We start from the raw sequence: 23,188 nt of genomic DNA, 5'->3' as shown, positions 1-23,188 counted from the left end.
GATATATGCAACTTGTATTCATCATTCTTCATCAATCATACCCCCTTCAACTCAGCTCTTTTACTTGTGTAACCACTATCTTAGATTAGCATGACATATTTTGCACGCACACACACACACATGCACGCACACATGTATGCTGCAAAAATACAGTACTTTACATGCTCAAAAACTGCAAAGTGTCAATCTCTTTTTAGTATTATAAAATCCACCTCATTTCACCTATAGTTTATCTAAAGAAAAGAAGTCAAAGCCAACAACCTATATTTGGCCAAATGGAATTGAGCTGTAATGACACAGATTATGAAGGATAAAAAGAACTACAGGTACATGTGATCCCACAGAAGCTCTACAATTTACAAGCTTTGCACAACCACTTAGCACACATCACTGCAGGTACCTTTGGCATGTGGCTGGATTGTAAAGTTTGATTTAAAGCAACATGTCAAAAGGGATACAGTGAAGCTGCTGAGCCTAGCCTTAGCTTTAGATAAAGTAGCACGCCTGAATAATACACATCGTGGCAACAGTGGCTACACACACATCCCTTAGAGACCACATACCAATTTTTATTGGTAAGATTTGATTTTAGCTGCAAGACTTAATTAAAAAGTCAGATTGTAAGTGTGTGTTTTGAGAAAATATAATACAATCTTATTAGTCAATTAACTTGATTTTACATTTAACAAAAACAATGGAAAAGTATTATAAATTTTAGCAAATCATCCCAAAGGTGGCAAAACATTCTGGCTTCTGGAAGGTTTCAATGCTGCTGACTAGTGCTGCTGCTAGTTGACACAGCAAGATTTAGATTCTTCTGTAATCGGATTTATAACAACTTTTGCAACTGCATCAATCTAACCTATGCTTGTCGCCTTTGTCACACTTTTCACCTTTGTAGCATGGTAGCTAGCCAGCTTTGAAGCAAGATGATTAATTTTTATTTCTTTCTCATATTAATGATAACACACAGTTTTCATGGTTACTTATGACCTAGTTTACAGAGATGTGCACGCAAGAAGCAACGCTTACCAAATGTGTTCGTCATTCTATCTTGGCTGCTGTTAACAGCCATTCCTGCAGGGGGTGGAACAGGAAGTAAAAAGCTGGTCTCACAGTTCCCATGATGCCTCTTAGGGGGTGGAGATGACGGCAATACAGGTGATGTAATCAATGGAGATGACATAATTGTTGCCATTGCAGCAGCGGCTTCTGTGCCGCCTGTGACTGTGAGTGAACGTCGGACTGCAACATGTGGGTAGGGTGTCCTGGGCTGACATGCTGTTCCCATCAGCGTAAAATTTGGTACGCTGGGCGTCATCACAGGTGATCCTCTATTCCCAGTGGGGTATGTTCCAGTTATTACAGTGGGAACAGACAGGTGTGAACAGTCAGACATTGCACGTCTCACTGCAGTCCGCTGTGGCAGTTCAGTGCCCTGGCTAGGTTTTGTTTCACTGTTTAATGTACCACATGATCCCACTCTAATATCTTCAATATGATTAAAATCCTGTGACAGGCCATGAGCTGCAACTCCACTCTCTATTTTGCCTCTATTAGATGGAATATATGACCTCTTTTCAGTATGGCTTAAGTTTCCGCTTTCCATATTAGTCTCCTTTACAGCACCGACTCCAACATCAACATTGGCTCTGTAAGCTGAGTCTGGTGGTAGGCCTGCTGTGGGCCCTGCAGTGGCACCAGCTTTACCACCTGTTAGGTCAGCAGCAAGGGAAACGGTACCAGCAGGTTGTGTATCGACATTTTGCTTATCTAAAAATGGCTTCAGAGTTTGATTTCCAGTTACACCTGCTGTTGAATTTTCTTTCAGACTTCTGAGTAGGCCTCCAGATGTGGAGGCACTATCAGGCTTCTTCTGATCCTCTTTATTTCCTGGAGTTAAACTTGTACTACCAGTGATGGACGGGTTCAATGTGACTCTCTCCTCAGCCCCTGAGATCTGTTTTGGTGTAGGAAACAAGCCCTGTCCTTGGCCAGGCACTTGAAATCCCTGGATGTAAAAACCATCTTTGTTGCCTGAATAATTTGGTTGCAAATTACTTTGTCCAAAGGAGTCTGTAGTAAATTTAGGATCTTGTGTAGAATTCAGAAAAGATCTCCCAGATGAGGAAGAAGGGGAGGGTAATAAAGACAAAGGGGAGGAGTGGGAAGACAGGGTACTGCTGGGGCTTTGTCCTGCACTTCCTAATGACACCCCTAGCCCTCCACAACCATACCCTTCCTCCTGTGCCTGTGCCCCTCTTGACTCCACATCGTCCATCATCAGTGCTGGCACCTTGATAGTCAGTGTTGCTGGTACCTCAGTCGTCATCCCAGAAGATGTCCCTTCAGTCCTGTTTTGCCCTGTTTTTACCTCATTTTCTGTCAAAGTTATTTTGGATCCCCCCTGGGTTGTGGGGGGATCCTGCCCCCCTGATGCCATCTGGTTTTGGCAGTGCCAGTCACTGCACTGGGCAGAGGCCGAGCTGGGGGGTGACAGTGTTGCGGAGGCCAGGACTGCGGGGATGTTGGCACCAGAGACAGTACTGGATGGTTTGTGTTGCTGTTGTTGGTACCCGCTGGAAGGTTGTCCATACCCGCTGCTACCACTAATAATGCCAGGCTGCTGCCAGGGTGAACCAGATAGGAAGGACATTCTTCTGCTATGTTGTCAGGTCCTCTTGTATTGCCCTTTTTCTGGCTTGGTCTCTTCTTTTGTCTATTTCACTCCGTTTTTGTACCTTTAGTTCTTCCTTCTCTCTGTCTTCAGTGTTTTCCTCCTATCTCCTGCTATTTTATGTTTCTAGTAAATGTTTTTATTCTTGTCCAGGAGGCAGAAATGTCTTCAGTATCCAAAGTGTTAAAAGCTTGGAAAGTAGAGGAAGAAATGCATCCTTTCTTTTTCAAGTGATGCCTCAGAGTTGTGTGTGTGTCTAACTGTGTGTGTAAAGTATATGTGTGTTTGTTCCTGGGCAAAGCAAAAGAGTGCGTGTAAGAGTGCGAGTATGTGCGTCTGTTCGTCTTGCCTTCTCTCTGAGCACTGCACAGATCAGCTGTGGGGCTAAATTGCACCTTGCTCTGTCTCTGTATCTCTGTTTTCCTTCTCCCTCACTTTCTCTGACATCACACAGTCACATGGCAACCCGTAATATTCCCTCATTCGCTGGAGAAAATTTTCAGCATCTAGCCCCTAGCGACAAACATGCACCAGTATACACACATGAAGATCACACACACACACACACACAAACAGTGGCAAATATAGATGCACACTCAAATAGATCAATGACTGACACAGTTACTCAGCTGCCATATGACAACCACTGTTCACTGTTCACATGTTGATACAGTGACAGAGTACTGAGACATCACTGTGGACTATAATCATCCTGACTAGACTCTTATTGAACTGATTGTCTCCTTCTCTATATAAGCCAGTCACAGAAGATAAAAAACGTCATGTACATTTTGTACATAAAATGTACAAAATTTGTAAAATTGACCATGCTGATGTCATGAGATGACGTTTTGGTACATTTGAACTTTGTGTCCTGAACCTTGTGTCCCTGTCTTATTAATTCTTTGTACTTTGTACATTTCACATTTCCACTCTGCAATGTTTGAAAGTTGTGGGTTGAATACTTCCACATAGACGCTTCCCATTGTCTTCCATGTAATGGGTGGATGAGTAATAACTGCTTTTCCTGTTATAGGTTGCAGGTTTTAGATCTGACTGAGCTACTTCAAACGGCAATTTTTATGTCACCAAAGTCGTTCTGTAGTTGACTTATTTTGTTTAGGGTCATTAGCCTTCTGCACTACCCAGCTTTTTCTAAGCTTGAGGACAATCACACTGAAGTAATCCTTTTAGATACCTTGACAAACTTGGGAATTCACTACCATGTTGTTGACAATGATGTTGTTTTCCATGGCTAACCTACTCTGTGTATGCTGTTCAGTACAACAGTGATTCCTTTCAATTTCAGGGCATTCCAATTTTTTGTATTGGCTAAGCCCAATATATGTTTTTCCTTCTTTTCTCAGATAGAAAAATGTTTGCTTTTCTCCCATGCACAGTTCTCTTATCAACAACAACAACACAACAAAATATTCACTAGTAAAACCCAACGCTAAAACTAAGAGTCAAAGTTGGGAGCTATTTCAGATCATCTGATAAAAAGGGTGCTATGTTCTATGTTGTTTAATGTATCTAGATATAAATATATATACCAAGTTTTGTTTCATAGTCATCTTCTGATCTTGGGTTTGTCTTTCCCAAACGTCTGCACATATGTGAAAAACTATGTGTGTCTAGATCTACTAACAATCAGTAATAAAACATATTATATTATACTACATAGAATCATGGGGTTAGGAAATACAAAATGAAGGTTCATGCATAATGTATGCTGCAGTGAGCGTCAATTGACTTCAAGGATTAAGGCTTGGAACATTCTTTCCCAAGACCAACATAATGTTCATGGGAGGATACTGTCCACAAAATATGAATAATACATACAATACATGCATCAGGTACCTCTTTTTAGGACAATAGCATTCTGTTGTTTAATGTCTATATTGCCTATTGCTATTGATGCCTTAACAGTGCTAAAATTACAATACAGTAGAAAGCACGTGTTGCTCTCAGAAGAGACGTGAATATGAAGTCCTCTCACAGCCTCTAAATGAGTAGTCAGTAGTGAACCTGATCAGCTATCAGAAAGCCACCTTTGGGTCTTAGCTCTTTTTGAACAAATGCACATTGAAAATTTTTGGCATGTCCCTGAAAGTTTTCACTGCACATGACAGCTGAGTGTGTCCCACCAACTTCAGTTCAACCCCAATAAACCCAAGGACTGAGCCAAAATAACAAGAACAGCTTGACAAGCATGACTGAAAATGAATGAGTATTATTACATAATCCTCCATAAACAATTTGTCTACTGTAACCACAGAGGGACAGGGAGCGAGAGAGGAAGAGGAAGACATTAGAGTGTTGTTTAGTTTCAATAGGCTTGGAAAGCATGGGCATTATGCAAGAAATCCTGGCAGCGCTTCTTTTAAAAGTTTGGGTCAGGCTCAGAGGTGGCTTGTGCAAACAGTCTGAAATTTGGAAGACACAGAATACTAATAAGCATTTTTAATTTTCTCCTTCACAAACTCTAATCACTTTGATTGTAGATGAAATCAAACACTAGTAGTATGTAGTACGTAGTATAATCAGGTCAGTTTTATTAAATTGGGATAAAACCTTTTAGAATTTAAGTAGGATTAATCTGACATACTTTCTGTGGTGCCACCATGAGGCTGATATTTGCAGTGAAAACTGATACAGATGTTATATCTGGATATATCATACACTGACAATTCTAACTACTCTGGTGATCACGCAACTTTTCCTTCAAGTAACCAACAGGTCAACATTTTTATTCTAAAATCTTTCAAAATATACTGGGTAAATTAGTGAAACATTTCATATAAATATCAGTGATGTCCAGACAGTCTAGTCTGGTGATCTGCATTTCCTAGTCATGTTGTAGACAGTAGTGGTAACACTACACTATCCAGCTGCATAGCAGTTCGGCATGTCATATTTTTTCTCTAGAGCTTTAGGGTTTTGTTACTTGGCCTTTTTTGGTTTGCTCCCATTATCTCTGCTTGTTCTTCATTATAATTGTTATAAAAATATGTTTTAATCTCTTGACTTTTTATTTTCTATGTGTGTGCATTTGTTATTTGTGTTTTGTCTACTCTACAGAACGTTGATTTGTGTTTCCAAAACTGGCTTTACACATCCACACAAGTAGAAATTGTAAATATTTGCTCAAATACACAGTATTTAAATACCTTATAAATTTGAGGCTGTTAAATATGGTTGCCAAAGTGAAACTGTAAAAATTGCTAGAACTAAAACTTTGGCAACTTGACAACTAACAAGCTGAAACACAGAAACAGTCTATGGGGTGGCAATAAACAAATACAAATAAAGTTCAAGATCGTGGGGAAAATAAAAGCTAAAATAATTTCACAAAAAGTAGTGCATTGACTATAATGAAATCAGATTATGATCTTGTGGCAAGTTCACAGATTGTTGAACATCAGCGGGATATGGAGGAAACAGAAAGAGGAGGCAGAGCAGAGAGAGATGGAGAGTGGATGTGGGGTGGAGGTGTTGGAAGGGGAGGAGGAGAAAGAGGGAGGAGGATCTTGTCAGAGCGTTTCTATTTTTATTCTTCGACCTCACTGACTGTCACACCCAGTCCACCTCTTCTCTATCCCTCCATCCCCCGTTCGCAGAGTCTCGTTTCCACAGCAACCGCCTCCCATGTCTCCCTGACAACACTGCCCCCCCAACACCCCACACCCTCACCCCAAATTCCCCACCAACACCCCCACAGCCCCCTTGCCTCACCCTCTCCTCTCAGTTGCTGCTCGGTACTGCAGCGACACAAGGAGTCTAGACAATGAAGATGTGATGTGGATGAAAGAGACAAAAAGGGTAAAGAGATGCAAGATGAAGAAGAAAGGGGCGGGGGGCAGAATAGTAAAAGCAGGGAGTTGGAAGGAGGGGGGGCAGTGGGAATGAGGGACAGAGAGGCAGGGAAATGGATGAATCCATGAAAAGAAGCAGATGATCAAGGGCAACAGATGAGGAGGAGACTGATTGAGAAAAGAAGGAGAGCGAAACCAAGGGAGGAAAATGAAAGTGGAAGTGGACAGGTGAGAGAAAAAAATTAATTACAGGAAGGAAAAAAGTGAAGTAGACAGAAATGGGAGCAGACATAAAGAAAGAAATTAGGGTGAAGGAAGGGGGAAAAGGAAGACAAGAAAAAAAATGTTTTATAAAAACTGCACCAGCCGACTTCTTGCTCCAGTGACTTTAATCTAGTTTGTCTGGAACTGCTTTCAAAGATCCAGTCCAGTACTGAATTAGATTGGAGAAAAAGCAAACAGATTTACTATAAATAGGCAGTATTTGGTATTTATTTTTCTTTTGATTAAAGTTATGCTACTTGTATGCAAATGTGAAGATTCACGTAAGCAAGTAGCATGATAAACGAAATGAACCCACTGTGCTTCACCCAGCTGTCTCCTACTTCCTGTTTTGCTACGCTTCTCTCACCCTTTCAGAAATTAGTCTTATGAAATTGAAAAAATAGGATGTTACAAAAATAAAACACTAAAAAAATCTCTACACTTCATCTGGTTAGAATCATTACATTTGTGAATAATGACCCAATTTGGGGAGGGGGGGTGGGTTCACAGGGTTATAGCAACCGTGGTTGTTGTGTGCTAACAACTCTTCCCCGATCACATGCTTTCTGCTGTCAGTGTAACAAACATACAATTGTAATGTATGCAGGAGAAACAGAGCTCTGGTAAAAATGCAGCTATAGTCATGCCCAAACAAGTGGTTTAAAGCATGATTTTACATTTTACTCACACTTAACTTTATTGCAAAAACAATAAAGTTTGAATGCACTTGTGATGTAACAATTCTCGAAATTCAAGGCTTTGTTCAGACCTCGATACCTTGTCCCTAAACGGACAGTACAGAGTACTAGACAGCTAACGCTACTCTGGACTCAATTTCTTAGAGGAAGTACGAACGCAAATGCAACTAATAGGTTGTTTTACAACATGAATATAATATAATTGTCACTAAACAGTTTAGTCTTCAGTATAAAATACCACAAATTTCTAAAAAACTGCTCTTTACAATGATATAGAGACCAAGGTTGTGTCTCCATTCCTTTTTCTGACCACCAGAGCAAAACCAAAATATATTCACATTACAATACCATAAAACAGAGATCAATAGAAAAGCCTTAAATTTCAGTATATGGTTGATTAAATAAATGAGTTGAACAATTATTCATCAGAGCTGCTGTATGTAGTTTTTTAAAATCATCATTTCTCCATTATTCAACAGTAATGTATGTTCATGTCTAACATGTCTAAGTTATTTGCCACCAGCAGCCATTTGCCGCTGCCAAGCTCCAGCTATAGTAGTTTCTGTCAGAGCTGCAGTTTTCCCAGCAGACACCTGATGGAGCCAATGTGCAGAGCTGAGACACCAACCCTGTCATTGCTGTGCAGTCAACAAATGCTGCAACATGGCTGTCCGTCTGCAATGTTAGACAGTCAACCAAAACATATGTGGGTCTCAGGTGAAAATTTATAGGATTCACACTAAAGGACACAACTCAAATGTGTGCATATTTTGTAGTTGTGCTCACCGTCTAAAAGATGGTAACTGCTAGTTTACCCAGAAGAATGATCACATTTGCAGCCTCTTTTACACACATACACACACAGTTTGTCTGCAGCAAGACAGGCTAATGGAGACTGCTGAAGCACACAAATGTGTGCGCGCACACACGCATGTGCACATACACTAATGCAAGCTTCCATAGACACTGGAATGACGGCCCATTTTTTCCATTTTACAGGCCATACACACGCACATGGTGGAAAGTGAAGATGTCCTTGGCTTACATAAGGGTGAAATAGTTGAAGCCATCAATATTATATTTAAAAGGACAGCGAGAGATGAGCAGGCTGGATGCAGGTTTTATAAATAGACACGATAAAGACAGAGGAGAGAAACAGATATAAACAGAATAACAGAATAATGCAGCAGATATCCAGCAAACCTCAAATCAAGGAACCAGTCAACAGTCAATAACTGGTATTACAGCACACTCTGTGATTTCCCGTCTGGCTGAAGAACAAACACACACTCTACCTGCACTGTTTGGGTCAACTCACATGCATGAATTGACAATGCAATAATAATTATTGTTGTACTTAGTATTTGGCAAAACCTTTTCAAACACAGTATCCATTAGAGATATTATTCTACTTGCAGTTTACAGCTGACTAAAGTTTATTACATTTTCATAACTTATCATCAGATGATATGATGATGTAACTGGATATCAGTAGGATAGAAGCCTATCCTGCATGAATGCAATACAGTCCATTGTTTCTTGCTTTTGTCTCCTATACACAGCAGCATGTTTCTGTCACTGCTTGGCAGCTGAGAATCACACAGCTGATGTCCAAATATTCGACTAAAGTAACCAGTTACTGCGCCTGCTCAATAAATATAGTAAAATAAAATGTTCATCTGCCAATCTAAAGTGGTGGGGTAAACCTTTAAAATAGGACGAACTGGAGACACTAAATGTTCAACAACATTTTAGTGAACCACGGGCCTTGTAAGCATCACCCCAGCAAAACACAGCACATTAACTCATACTGTGGAAAGTTATAACTCTAATAACTCCACCATAATGCTACCATTTAATTCTGGACTTTGCTATTGACTGAAAAGAAATACTTTTTCTACCTGAACTATGGGACAGCAAAAAAAATCAAACTTCAATGAGGGTGAAAGCCACTTGCTGCCTCATTTACTGTACTACTGCATAGCAGATACCTGAGTCAGTTTAATAAGTTATTAATATTAAAACGAACTAACAAGCTTAGTACTACCACTTCATCAACTGATGAATAATAAATGCTGCATTTCTGGCAAACACTACATCTGCTTGCAAAATAACATACTGTACTTTACTGTTTGTACATACATGTACATACAAGTATCAAGGTCAAATTCCATAAAGTCTGTCTGACCGAGCTGTGGCAACATCACATCTCTGTCTAGTCCAGCACTATGGGACGGCTATGTACAGGGAAACACATTCACCCTGGGACCACTTATTGCTGACTGAGTAAGAAAAGTAGACAGGCTGGACGTTGCTCTTCTCTGCAGCAGAGACAGCCTTTTGACAAACAGACTTAAAGCAATGAGATTAATAAAGACATTTCCGGTTGTGACAGTTGCCACACATAGCCATTCTTGCATGTTCGTGAAGTGTCTGGACCCAACTTTATTTTTCTATTTTTTCAATGCAAACAGATGTAACCTGGGCAAGTCTTATAATTGTTTGTACCAAAAGAAGATAATATGGTGATTATGCTATGCCCATGACAACTCAAATCCAGACATACCATGCATTAAAATATCAAAGCACATTACACAAACATTCCCCACACAATCACAAATATGTAGAATATAATGTAGATAAATAAAAAGTTTCATATAAGAATATACATATGCAAGATGGAAAAAAGGAAACATGTCTTACCTGCTATCCAAGGTAACATCATTGATAGTAACATGGAACAGAAAGAAAGGGAAGGGGAGAGAAAAAAAGATAACTTCAGAATTATATGCACTGTATGAAACACACAATAAACACAGTTCTCCAACATCAACCCTAACAATGTCTCACAGTAAATCATGAATGTTCTACTTTTAGAATTTACAGAATTTACAGCACATTGCAGTACATTAGTACTGACAAAGGTCAGTGGGAAAAAGGGACACTGTGTTGGTGAATTATACTATGTCAAACAAAGGCCTTCTGGGAAAAAAATGTGGAAACCCAAGCTACAGTGTCTGATTCAATTAACTGATCAAAACAGTAACATTAAAAGTGGTTAACATGTCTTTTACAAGCAATATTCAGTATTGGGCAGGTTTTAGTAGTGAGACAGGGTTGAGGAGAAGCATAAAGACGATCACACCGGAAAATTAAGCTTCATTTAGGAGACTGTGGTACATGGTTCAGGATTGAAACCCAACATAATCAGTAGGAAGACATATCATTAAGTTATACCAAGGTTTTCCCCAGTGTTGTCAGGCACTACAAAGTTATTACATCAACTGAAACAGACATCTACACGGAAAAAGAAAAAGCATGTGGATCTTTTGGAATTTCACTGTTTTTATGCAGTAATTTATCATCAAATGTGATGATCTGAGTCAAGAGTATTAACAAATATAATGTGCCTCAAATAATGACTCAAAACATTCTGATCTTTCATGTCTTTATTGAAAACAACCACAAAAGCCTCATGGTGCGAGTGTAAAAGTATGTGAACCCTTGGAATTAATTATTGGTTGACCCCATTTGGCAGCAATAACCTCAACCAGGTGCTGTGCTTCCTGTAGCTATGGACCTGCACATCATTCAGGAGGAATTTTAGCCCATTCTGCAGAACTGCTTTAGGTCTGTCATATTCTTTGGACATCCTATGTGTGTGGCTCTTTTAAAGCCGTTCCTTAGCGTCTGTATTGGGTTGAGGTCTGGTCTCTGGCTTGGCAGTTTCAGCTGGCATACAGACATTCTGAGATTATCCTGAAGAATTTTTTGATACACTTGGGCATTCATCTTCCCCTCAGTCACTGCAAGCTGGCCAGGCCCGGAGGCATCAAAGCAGGCCAAAATCATTCATTTTCTTAGAATGATCTTAGTTAGATCAATATATTTTCATCAGTTCACAAAACATTTTTCCAATACTGCTGTGGAGTGTCAGGTGCTCTTTGGCAAACTTCAGTAGTGCAGTAATGTTCTTTTTAGTAAGCAGCAGCTTCCTTTGTGACATAGACACCCTGCTTGTTCAATGTTTTACCTACTGTAGACTCGTGAACACACATGTTAGCCAGTCTCAATGATACCTTTAAATATTTGGCTGTCTCTCAGAGTTGTTTCTTTACCTCACTGATTAGTGTTTGTGCTCTTGGGGTCATTTTGACAGACTGCCCACTTCTTTGACATGACTTTCTAACCCTAACTTCCTCTGAAAGCTCCTTTTGGTGAGGTATGGCTCACAAAGGCATATTCTTCTTGTGCAGAGCAAACCTTATAAAGTAAGAATGTTTTTTGTCAGTCAAAGTAGCTCTAGTCCACACCTCCAAACAAATTTTCTTAACTTATGCTAACACTTTCTACTTTTTCCACTCGCACTGTGAGGTTTTTATGTTTTTTTTTTTGTGTTATTACTTTAAGCACATTGTATTTGTTAATACTATTGACTTAGATGAAGATCAGATCACATTTTATTACAAATGAATGCAGAAAACCATGAAATTCTTACTTACTACTTTTTCTTTCCTCTGTATATCAAATTATAATTAGAATTATAAAGTAATGTCTTAGACATATTTTAGACTAAGTCTAAACTTGTGCTGTTTATGAGAACAACTGGAGGAAACCCAAAGACCTGCAACATTAACTTTTTATGAGGAATACCATATCAGACAAGCAGATTCAAATCTGGAGAATTTAAATGGAAACAAAAAACAGAAATTACTCTGCCCCTATAAACTTCACTGGATCTTTGCATTGCAGAGTCAAACAAATGAGCAGATTTTAGACTGTTTTAATCTCGAGAGCTTAAAGGTTTATTTATGACCAAGATGTTGAAAAAGGTCATTTGACAACTCTCAGGCACATCTTGTGGCCTTTATCAGTAAATTTCTCTGTTTTCAAATGGTTCAGTTATCATCATGTAAGCTAGGTATGGAACTATGGTCACTCATGGTTGATCTTGGATGTTTGTCATGATCCACTAAGAAGGCCAACAGAATCGACTAAAAGCTGCCGAAGTCTAGTAAGGGCACCTTGAATTAAGAAAGTCATGGCCTAATAGATACAAACACTGACAGCTAAGCTTAAGAATACACATGACAGCTAACCAGAGAATTTTGGACAGAGATCATTTGCTTATTGCTATTTCCTCTCTAGTGGGCACCAAGTGCTAGATTTGTAGCCTTGATTTCAATGTCAACCTAAAACCTATGGCCTATTAAAATAAAATGTTGTTACACAAATAATCTTTCACACTCTGAATGTGGTCAAATGCATTATTGCAAAAGAAACACAAATACATGACAATACAATAATTTATGTACATACTGTACATACTACACAATAAACTGCTATACCATTCTAAACAATGTGTTACATTAGTGATAGACTAGTTCTCAATGTTCTAACTTTTCAACTTCAGCAACTAGCTAATGCAAGGACCCAGGATTGCGTGCATTTCTAAAGACAGAGAGGAGATAGTGGGAGGTTACACAGGCAGCTGACAACCAGATGACAGTACAGTCAACACTGGAGCAAGCATAGACAGTAGAGCTATCAGAAGCAAGGAATAAAATTGTTATGATACACAAAAGCAGGCAGGTGGAAACTAAAACCAGACAACGAGTTTAGCCTTGCAGCTTTGTTAATATAGGGCCCGACCAGCACCAGTACATTTGTGCCTCGTCCTCACGCCAGCAGTTTCATTTATGAGGACACAAATGTACCTCTGCTAAAGATTTGAGACAAAATTATGTATATATGCATGAAAAAGAGAAGAGATTAAAATATACGTTGTTGAACATGTATCTGTCGGGCCCTGGTTATTACAAATACATACAGAAACAGATCAAGCACCAAGCAGGCCCGATGCTCAATCCACAGACAACGAGCCATGCATACAGGAAGACTATTAATGGCTACTTCCTGCAATCCTAGCCTACAATCACTTATGTTTTGATAACCCCCATGTTATTTTTTATCTTCCCTGTAGTTCACCAACCTTCCAGTGGGGGCAGCTGTTGCGATGAAGACTCCTGGTGTGCAGGGGTGATGGAGGGAGGTGGTGTGGCTGAGCTAAGGGTTGTGGCACTTGGGGGTGCACTCTGCGGAAAAGTGTTTGATGATGAACTAGGGGTGGCTTCATTCTTATAGGAAGAAGCTGTGCTAAGGGATGTGGCTGAAGGGACAAAGGGTTTGGCGTTGACGTTGAGGGCTGATTCAATCGCAGCAGTGTTGGTGGGTAAAGTGGAAGTAGGATGAAGGTCTGCTGTGCTCTTAAAGACAAAAGAAGGCTGTGAAGCACTTTCTATCACGGTGGACTTTGTTGGGGGAGCAGTAGCAAGGGAGGGAGTGTTGGTGATAGGGGTGGTGGTCTGTGAATCTGGGGTGGAGCCTGGTGAAGTCTGTAGGACTGAATCAAGAAAAGAGAAAGTCTGGGTGACCGGGCTCAGACTGTCGCCTATCATCAATGCTACATCTCCAGCTGAAGAAGTCTTGGTGGTGACTGCACCAGCTGCTTTGTAAACATCAACTTCAGGTTTGATGGTTGAACATTTTTCTTTGTTTGTCTTTTGCTCGTCTTTAGCAGGCATAGGAAAATCATCTACACACATTGGCTCATAGGAGCGTGGAGAAGAATCTGGTACAAGGCTAGCATGGGTGTGGCTGGTTAAGCTTGTGGGTATTTGTGCAGAGGCAGAAGACAAAAAAGGGCTGGGGCTGGAGTTTGGCGCTTTGATGACAGATGGACCAGAGTCAGCAACTGATGCAACTGTAGTAGGTGTGGCACAAACAGGTGCCTGGGGTGCACCCCACTCTTCTGGAAGGCTTGCCCGACTCTTAATCTTCCTGCCTTTTACTCTACCCCCTGCTCCACTCTCTCTGATCTCCCACTCCCAGTTTTCCTCCTCATCTTCATCTTCCTCCACCTCCTGGCCATCCTTATTGTAAATCCCATGCTTGTCTGATTGGCCGATGTCATTCTCCTGGCTATCCAAGAAGTCGTAGACTTCATCACGGCCTTTTCTCTTCTTCTTCCGTTGTCTCTGCATGCCATGTTCGCCCCCTGGCCCTGCTCTCTCTGGACTGAGAGGATCGGAGGCGGAAGATGTATGACTGCTGTCATCTATTGAGCCACTGGGAGAAAAGACGGGAGCTGCTGGGGGGGAGGGTTTTATAGGAGGAGGAACCAATCAAATACTGTGTCAGAAAATCACCTGCCAAAAAGCCATCAGGTAGGGGTTACTGAAAGTGGTTTAGATATTTAAATATTTTTTTTGCTGTTCCATGGCAGTAAATAGGAGTAATGTTATGTGTAAGCAAAACATATAATATGAAGGTATATCTTGAAGGAGAAATGGACTGCTTTGTGATGCAGAGTTTTTGCAGGATTACACATTTACTACATTTACATGTAGTTTAAAGATATACTATATATATATATCATCTTAGTGTTAATACAGTGGTTGCATACCAGAGTCTGGATTTGTAATTGTCAAGGGCACACTGACTCAAAGGCTTAATCCAGTCCCTTGGATTGTTTGCAAATATGACATCAAAACCTGTTTAGTTGTTAGTGACTATTACATAAGTTACTACTACTACTATAACAAAACGTTCAGTCCAGGGCTGTGGAGTTAAAAAGCAGTGAGCTTACCACTGATTCTGACAGCATTATACCGGTGCAATGATTAATCAGTGGGGTACTCTTTTAACAGAGCTACCTGATTCTTTTTTTGCATATATAAATGGTATCTCTTGGTCTGAGACTAGGTAACTAGGAAAAATCTTTAAAAGAAAAGTACAACACAAAGGCAAGTTCTGTGCTTAATACATAGATAATGCATTCCCATTGTTATACATTATGACTCTCCCTGACTCTAACTGTAGTGTAGTAGCAGTAGTCGTAGTAGTAGTGTACACTCATTCGTAAATATGTTGCACCACCATCGCTGAGGAGCTTGAAAAATGAGAGGTATTTCCATTACTTCCTAGAATGTACAGTAAGTGACAGTTTTCACTGTAGCGTTTGTACTACATGAACTACTACTGATGGGACTGGGTGGCGTCAACAACCTTGGTGGGGTCAGCTAGTGGTATGGTGGTAGATCCTTTAACAGCAGTACTGCAGTTAGCAAACAGCATTTTATATGACACATGGTACTGCAATGTGTGTGGACTAGACGTGGATGGGATTTTTTACAATATAAATAAACTTTGCCTCTTGTTTTGTCCTTCTTGCATATTCTGCTTTTGTAAAGAGTATACCAAATACTGCTCATCAATGTTTGGCTTCCTCACTGTATCCAGCAGTGGTAACCTTAACGTGACGGTACCTGTTTTTATAAACAAATACATTGTTTTACTCAGCTGACTGTCTACCACTATGTTTAAAACTGCATTGGACGGTATGGTCAGTTAGTATAAAGACAGATATTTACAGGTACTGCTTTACACCAGCATAATGGCTTAACAGTGGACATCCGCTGATAAGAACTGTTACATTTATCTGATTGGCTACAATGTAGTTGTGTGTCATCTCTGTCACAGTAAGTTGGTGGTGGTTTGAATTTACTAATTCACTCCAAGTGACCTTGGAGTCACTTACACACATACTTGTTTTTGAAAGCGAAGCTTGTTGTTTTTGCCAATTATAATAATATCAAAATGCTCAGAAATGTATGCTGTATGTAGAACTTAACTATTATTAGTTCTATTGATGTTATCTATAGACAGTTGTTGTTGAAATGAAACCTATTCTATGAAGTCAATTGTCAAGAAACTGAACATCTTACACAATGCTGTGAACAACTCCCTTGAAAGGGCCACTCCTCTTTCTATACAGACTAGAAAGAGGCATGAGAGGCCCAGCTACACAACTGAGGAAGGGGACAAATAAATTAGAGTGTAGTTTGAGAAACAGATGCCTCCTTAACATCATCTTTTCAGCTTCATTAAATAATGCACACAAAAGAACGCTCTGGATTTTAACAGTACAGACACAATTCAGACATACTAGCCTTCTAGCCAGAGTTAAATATCTAATAAAAATAAAATAAAAATATAAATACTAAAATGGGCAAAGAACACAGACATTGGACAGAAGATAACAAAAAGTATTATGGACAACAAACGTTTGAGTTTCAGTTGTTCTGATCACATTGATGCATCTTTCAAGCATGGTAGAGGCAATGTGATGATCTGGGGCTGTTTTGGTGGTGGTAAAATGTAGATGTATACAGGGTAGGAAGAACCTGGAAAAAGGAAGCCTACCAATCCAATTCCATACATTGTGGTGAGTCAAATCAGTTTTGACATTTAGGATGATGGTCCCTGTACCTAACGGCTACTATAACTTATGTCGATAGTTATAACTAACTTATTAGTTGGAATGCGGCATGAATTGACACACTCATTGTAAATTGCTGAACTGACAACTTCATTTTTTGCAATAGTAGCAGTGCAGATAGAACACACATATTAAAGTTATTTTATTCATGTATACTGATGTCGTAACCTCTATGGTTCAGTAGATGTTGTACTGTTACATCTAACATACATTATAACTGATGTCCCTTATGGGTAGTTTATTATATCCATGTTGCCCAGTGTATCTGCAACAAACTCACCATCTCATAGCCTGTACATGCCTTAATGAGTAACCATCAAACCAATTCAACTTGTGGGATGCGCTTCAGGAAGCATGGGGTGAAATCTCTTCTGACAACTCAAATGAGTTCTGCAAGGTCGTAACTGCTACAAATTAATTTTTGACAAAAGCAAAGACTGAAGGACATAATTATTATTTCTAATTATTATTTTCAATATATGTCTTATTCCACTTAATTAAATTTATGTATTTACTGACAGCAAAGACATTTCTAAGTGACATCAAATGTTTGAGCAGTAGTGTACATTTCATATTTTTTATCAGCATTTGTTGAATTGTGGTCACTCTTACTAGAGGTGTTTTTGTATATTGCGTATTGTTTCTAGGTATTTGCCTTTGTTTATCTTGTAAAATGAAAGGAAAACTATTTATCGTACAGTCATATCATATTGTGTGAATTTTTGTTTCTCAAAAATTCAGAAACCAGTCTGGAATGGGCTGTGCTTTAAACCTAATCATTAAGGGGACAGCGCTGGAATGCAAAATGAAGCAAAATACACTGGGAGCAATAGAGCTTTCAAGCAACTTAACAAGGTAAATAAACCAGGCACATTTAAAATAGATTATTACCACGAATCATTAAAAATATAGGCATGCATAAATGCATCTTAGTAGTAAAATGGATCATCACACATGCAGAAACCCTAAAATGACACAGTGAAAATATGGAGTGCATTACAGAATCACAAAATTATGACAATATGTGGACAGGCAAGTTTAAACAAACAAAATTGTTAAACTTGTTCTGAAATGTTTTTTTTACCACTGTCTTCTCTTGTAAAGGGATGAAGTCATCCCAGATTTTTCCACTAAAGTCCTATTTCTCAACTATTATCAATAAGCACTTCATCAGCCCAAAGACAATGAGAGACAAAAAGATGAACCAACAGATAGAAACAAACATAGATATTCTCTGACCTAAGTGCCCACCTCAGACTGCTTGTCATGTTCTCTTCCAGTCCTAATTATTATTCCTCTATCTCAGTTTTCATCACCCCATCTCCACCTTGCCTTCCACTCTGTCCTATCACTAAACATTAATGAGAATCTAGAAAAGTGTGTCTCTCCCTTCAAACCTGGCAACTTTTTCTAAACCACAGCAACTTTTCTAAAAGTTGCAATTTTCTCCATGCAGACTCTGATGCATCCCCAAATATAAACAGTTAGAAAAAAGGATGAGGCCACCACATTATCAAGATTGTCTTGTGAACTTAACCCTAACTGCTCCAGGGGAGCTTCACAGTGGCTAACGGGTTAGATTGCATTTGTACTGGATGGCTTCTAACCCTAACCCACCTATTGGTATAGAAAGTTATTCTCTAGTGCCATTTTTGTCACAGACAGTCTAAGTTGCATTTAGTTCTTAGATGTCAGTTTGATGACTAATGTGATGCCCTTGAAAGTCCCTCCAAGAGTAGCTTCATACAGTGGCAAGAAAAGCTTTGTGAACCTTTTGGAATTTCATGGTTTTCTGCATTGTTTCTGCATTTCTTGTAGTTGCAGATCAGACCTGCACAACAATCTGGAGTACTTTTGGACCACTCCTCTTCACAAAACTGTTTCAGTGTAGCAATATTCTTGGGATGTCTGGTGTGAATGGCTCTCTTAAGGTCATCGGCTTGAGGTCAGGACTCTGACTGGGCCACTCCAGTAGGTGTATTTTGTTCTGTTGAACTATTCTTTTGTTGAATTACTTGTACTGTATGCTTTGGGTCTTTGTCCTGTTGCATTACCCATCCTCTGCGGAGCTTCAGTTGGTGGACAGATGGTCTTACGTTTTCCCGCAAAATGTCTTGATAAACTCTGGAATTCATTTTTCCATCAATGACAACAATATTTCTGTAAGTCTTTAGCTGACACTCTAAGATTCTTCTTTACCTCATTCAGCATTCTGTGCTGTGCTCTTGCAGTCATCTTTACAGGACGACCACGCCTAGGGAGAGTAGCAACAGTGCTGAACTTTCTCCATTTGTAGACAGTCTGTCTTACTGTGGACACAAGAACATCAAGGCTTTTGGAGATACTTTTGTAACCCTTTGATCCAGCTTCATACAAGTCAACAATTCTTGATCGCTGGTCTTCTGAGAGCTCTTTTCTGCGAGGCATGGTTCACATCAGGCAGTGCTTCTTGAAAACCAGTAAACCCAAAACTGGTGTGTGTTTTTAAAGGGCAGGACAGCTTTCAGCAACATATCCAATATCATCACACTGATTGGACTCAAGGTTGGCTCATTCCTGGCTCCAATTAGTTCTTGGAGAAGTCATTATCACATACTTTTTCCACCCTGCACTGTGAATGTTTACATGTTATGTTCAATAAAAACATGAAAACATATAATGTTTGTGTACTATTATTTTAAGGAGACTGTGTTTTTCTACCATTGTGACTTAGATGAAGATCAGAGCACATTTTATGACCAATTAATGCAGAAAACCATGAAATTCCAAAAGGTTCACCAAATTTTTCTTGCCACTGTATTTAAGTGATAATGTCAAAATGCAATACACTCTATCTCTATATTAAAACATTTAAACGAAGACAATATAAGTCTTTAGCAATCTACAATAATCACATTTGCCACCTCAAAGTTGCAGCCTTTTTTGTACAAAAGTCACCCTGTTACCATTCTTCCAGTGAAACTCAGAAGGGCAAAAGAGTGATCTGTATAACTGATTAACTCTGACAGGTGAAGCCTCATACTGTATCAGATACAAATCTGAATACATTTTTGCACAGAATAGAGATTGTGGAGTTTGTCTGCCATCACTTCCACTTAAACGGCTTTAGAAAAACTCTATTTGTGACCTGTAAGAACAGGACAAATGATTACAGCATGTAAGTCCTCTTTCAATGTTTACATGGGCTCATAACTTGGTTGCTGGTGGTTTCACCATCGCCTGTGGTGCTACATCACCTATGTGACACTACACAGTTGTGTAGAGGGCTTCATGTCTCAACCACAAAAACACAGGAGGAGAGAGTAAGAGTAGGCACAGATTGGGTAGAATTCTGGTTCATAAATACTATTGGATCCCAGTTATTCTGGAGTAGTTAAGTTGATAACACCTTAAAGGTCATCACATGTGGATTGCTGTCCCACCCAATCATCATGTGTGTATCAGGGTTAGGGGTTCAAAGTGTGAATGGCTGGTAAACTGCTTGGGAAGGGATGCCAAGACTATACTCTAACTGGGTGATTAATTGTGTTATCTTCTGTTAAGTGATGATTGTTCCAGTTCGATCTAATAATAATAACTGATATTTTTTTTATCTCTTTGGAGTAATTCTTGTGGACCAGCAGCTGCATTTAAGGTGCCAAGGGTTCAGGATTCAGTGTCTTACCTAGACATGTTGCAACATGTGGCCAGAAAGACCCAATGCTGCAGTTCATGAACAACTGCCCTACCTACGGAGTCAGAGCCTCCCCGACTGGGAATGTAGATGGCCTCAAGGCCACAATCACACACAGCTACGGTGTAGAAACTCCAATTTCCCTTTCAGTTTCCACTATTACTTTTGCAGTTTTCCAACTCATGCTAATCTACCTCTCTTAGCCATTATAGTTTGATTCCTGCCCCACCACATGCAATTTATTGAAATTTCTCAATCAAGTGATGTAACAGAATTGGCACATTTCCATGCATGCAGGTGTGTGTGATGGAGGGCTTAGCTAACTCAGAACTTCAAAATAGCAGCATGTGGTTATATCACCTCAGTGCCTGAAAATGTAATGGGTAGTAGCATTATGTGTATGGTCCAATAACTACACTACACTTTCCTTCTAAAAAGATTAATTAAACAGTGAGTCTGCAATTATAGAAGTCATTAATGATAGTTGGGTTACAAATTATTTGGACTTAAACGTTGATTGTTCTGAACTCACTTATGTTTTACCTTAGAAGATGTTGAACTAAGGAGTCTAATTCTGATCATATTTTGATGATAAATTGAGTATCTGGTTTTAGAACTTGCATGTGCACCACTACCTGGCTTAAAGGCTGCTGTTTTCTCAGTAGCATAGTGCAGTAGCATAATTAATCTGTGTTAAAAAGGTCACTGCTTAAGTCCCATCTGTCCATTAATTTGGTTTGTCCGTAGGTGAAGAGAGTAGCAAAGTGCACTGATTGTGCAGTGGCCAGCAAAGTAAAATCAGGGCTGGAACTGCTCCAACTACAATAAAAACAACAAGAAAAGGCTGCCCTCTGCTGCTGGAAGTATGTGCTATGTGATTAGTTACTCTCCTGCTGTCAACACTCACCCCTTCTGCTCTGCTAAAGACATCTATGTCAAAAGTCTACAGTAGGCTAGAAAGATTAGCATTTTACATTTCAAGTTTTATTAAATTACATGTCTGATATGACCATATCTTGTTTAATTTGCACCAAATTTGAGCTAAGATTTATGACTCCCCAAATGCCACTACCTCCTATCTCTTCATTCTCCTGACTCCACCCTCCCCTCCTTCCCATTGCAAACACATGCAACCAATCCTCTTTCTAATACCTGTAGAATAATCCATAGAGTGGATTCCTGGACCAGCAGAGTACGAATCGTTAGTTTTAAATGGACTGTGTCCACTGGTATTACTGGTGGTTTTATTGTCCAGACCAAACAGGCCCGAACCCTTCTGGGCGTCCGTAGCTGAACCCATCCCAGACTGGCTGAGAGCAGAGCTGATGCTGGTCTGGAACGGTGGCTGGCTGGACCCCTTGGTCCCTCCCATCCCAGACTGAGATAAGCCTAATGGAGAAAAAAAAAAAGACAGTTACACTTTCAAAATATTTACAGTTGTACACCCTGCTAAATTTTACTCTACCAAAAATGTGCTTGGCATTATTTGATAACCCATTAAGATTATGATGGTCGATTTTAAGTATCAAATCGTTGCTAAAATCAGCAAGGCCTTCCATAAAAAAGACGGTATTTGAATGGTGGCATATGTGGAGACTTTTGGAGGTGCACTGATAACAAACCAAATGCTCCCTGTCCCCCTCTCGCTTACTGTCCATTCCCCAAGAATTTAAAGTTTTGACTTGAGTTTTTTGTCTATTTCACCTTAGTCCATTGCAAACGAGCATTGGTAGCTTAATGTAACAGCACATACATTCCCAGTTAAAGTGAAACTAGGGATCTTTACTGCACTGTCACTCTCCCCCTCTCTATTACGACTTAAAGAAAAGCTGAATGTTCAAAAGTAAGTAAAAGTTAAGTCTCATATACTGTATCATACACTGGCAAGAAAAAGTATGTGACCCCTTTGGGATTATGTGGAGTTTTGCATGAATTGGCTATAAAATGTGCTCTGATCTTCATCTAACACAACAATAGAAAAACACAGTCTGCTTAAAATAATAGTACACAAACATTATAAGTTTTCATGTTTTTATTGAACATAACATGTAAACATTCACAGTGCACGGTATAAAAAGTATGTGAACCTTTGGACTTAATAACTAGTTGACCCTTCTTTGGCAGCAATAACCTCAATCAAACACTTCCTGTAGTTGCAGATCAGACCTGCACAACGGAGTAATTTTGGACCACTCCTCTTCACAAAACTGTAAATGGCTCCCTTAAGGTCATGCCACAGCATTTCAATCGGGTTGAGGTCAGGATTCTGACTGGGCCACTCCAGTAGGTGTATTTTGTTCTGTGTTTTTCTATTGTTGTGACTTAGATGAAGATCAGAGCACATTTTATGACCAATTCATGCAAAACTCCACGTAATCCCAAAGGGTTCACACACTTTTTCTTGCAGCTGGAGTTTGTGTTTTTAATAGTTGTCAAGGCTAAACATGGAGGAAATACCAAATAACAACCTGAACATCTTTTTCCTTCTTTTGACTCGCCACATTTCTATTTTCATTTGTTATTCACCTCTTTCTCTTTCACTCTCTCTTGTTGTTATATTCTGGATTGTTCATATTATTTAGTGTTTATTGACTGTCTATCCCACCAGCCATCATATTACCAGTGATACAATTAATTTATCCTCCATCCTCTACACCCCTGCCATCTTACAGTCTTAAACCATTGCTTTCTCGTTATGAGAGTAGCATTAGCTTGACACAC

The 23,188-nt window shown here is 39.5% G+C and overlaps 1 protein-coding gene across 2 annotated transcripts in view; it reads right to left on the bottom strand.

Annotated features, from left to right (window-relative positions):
* The window catches only part of map4l (microtubule associated protein 4 like), an 85,507-nt gene that overhangs the window by 29,744 nt on the left and 32,575 nt on the right, over positions 1-23,188 (bottom strand). Inside the window, exons 5-6 of one of the 2 annotated variants that reach the window (XM_026374946.1) lie at positions 21,620-21,856; positions 13,447-14,604 (exon numbers count right to left, since the gene is read on the bottom strand). In XM_026374946.1, coding sequence (XP_026230731.1) covers positions 13,447-14,604; positions 21,620-21,856 — 1,395 coding nt within the window. The remainder of the gene's footprint in view (positions 1-13,446; positions 14,605-21,619; positions 21,857-23,188) is intronic. The other variant, XM_026374947.1, reaches the window with a different exon arrangement.

The sequence above is a fragment of the Anabas testudineus genome, chromosome 17 (assembly GCF_900324465.2).
Source record: "Anabas testudineus chromosome 17, fAnaTes1.2, whole genome shotgun sequence".
Taxonomy (NCBI): Eukaryota; Metazoa; Chordata; class Actinopteri; order Anabantiformes; family Anabantidae; genus Anabas; species Anabas testudineus.
Note: the sequence above shows the minus strand (reverse complement) of the source record. Positions and strands in the feature narration are given on the sequence as shown.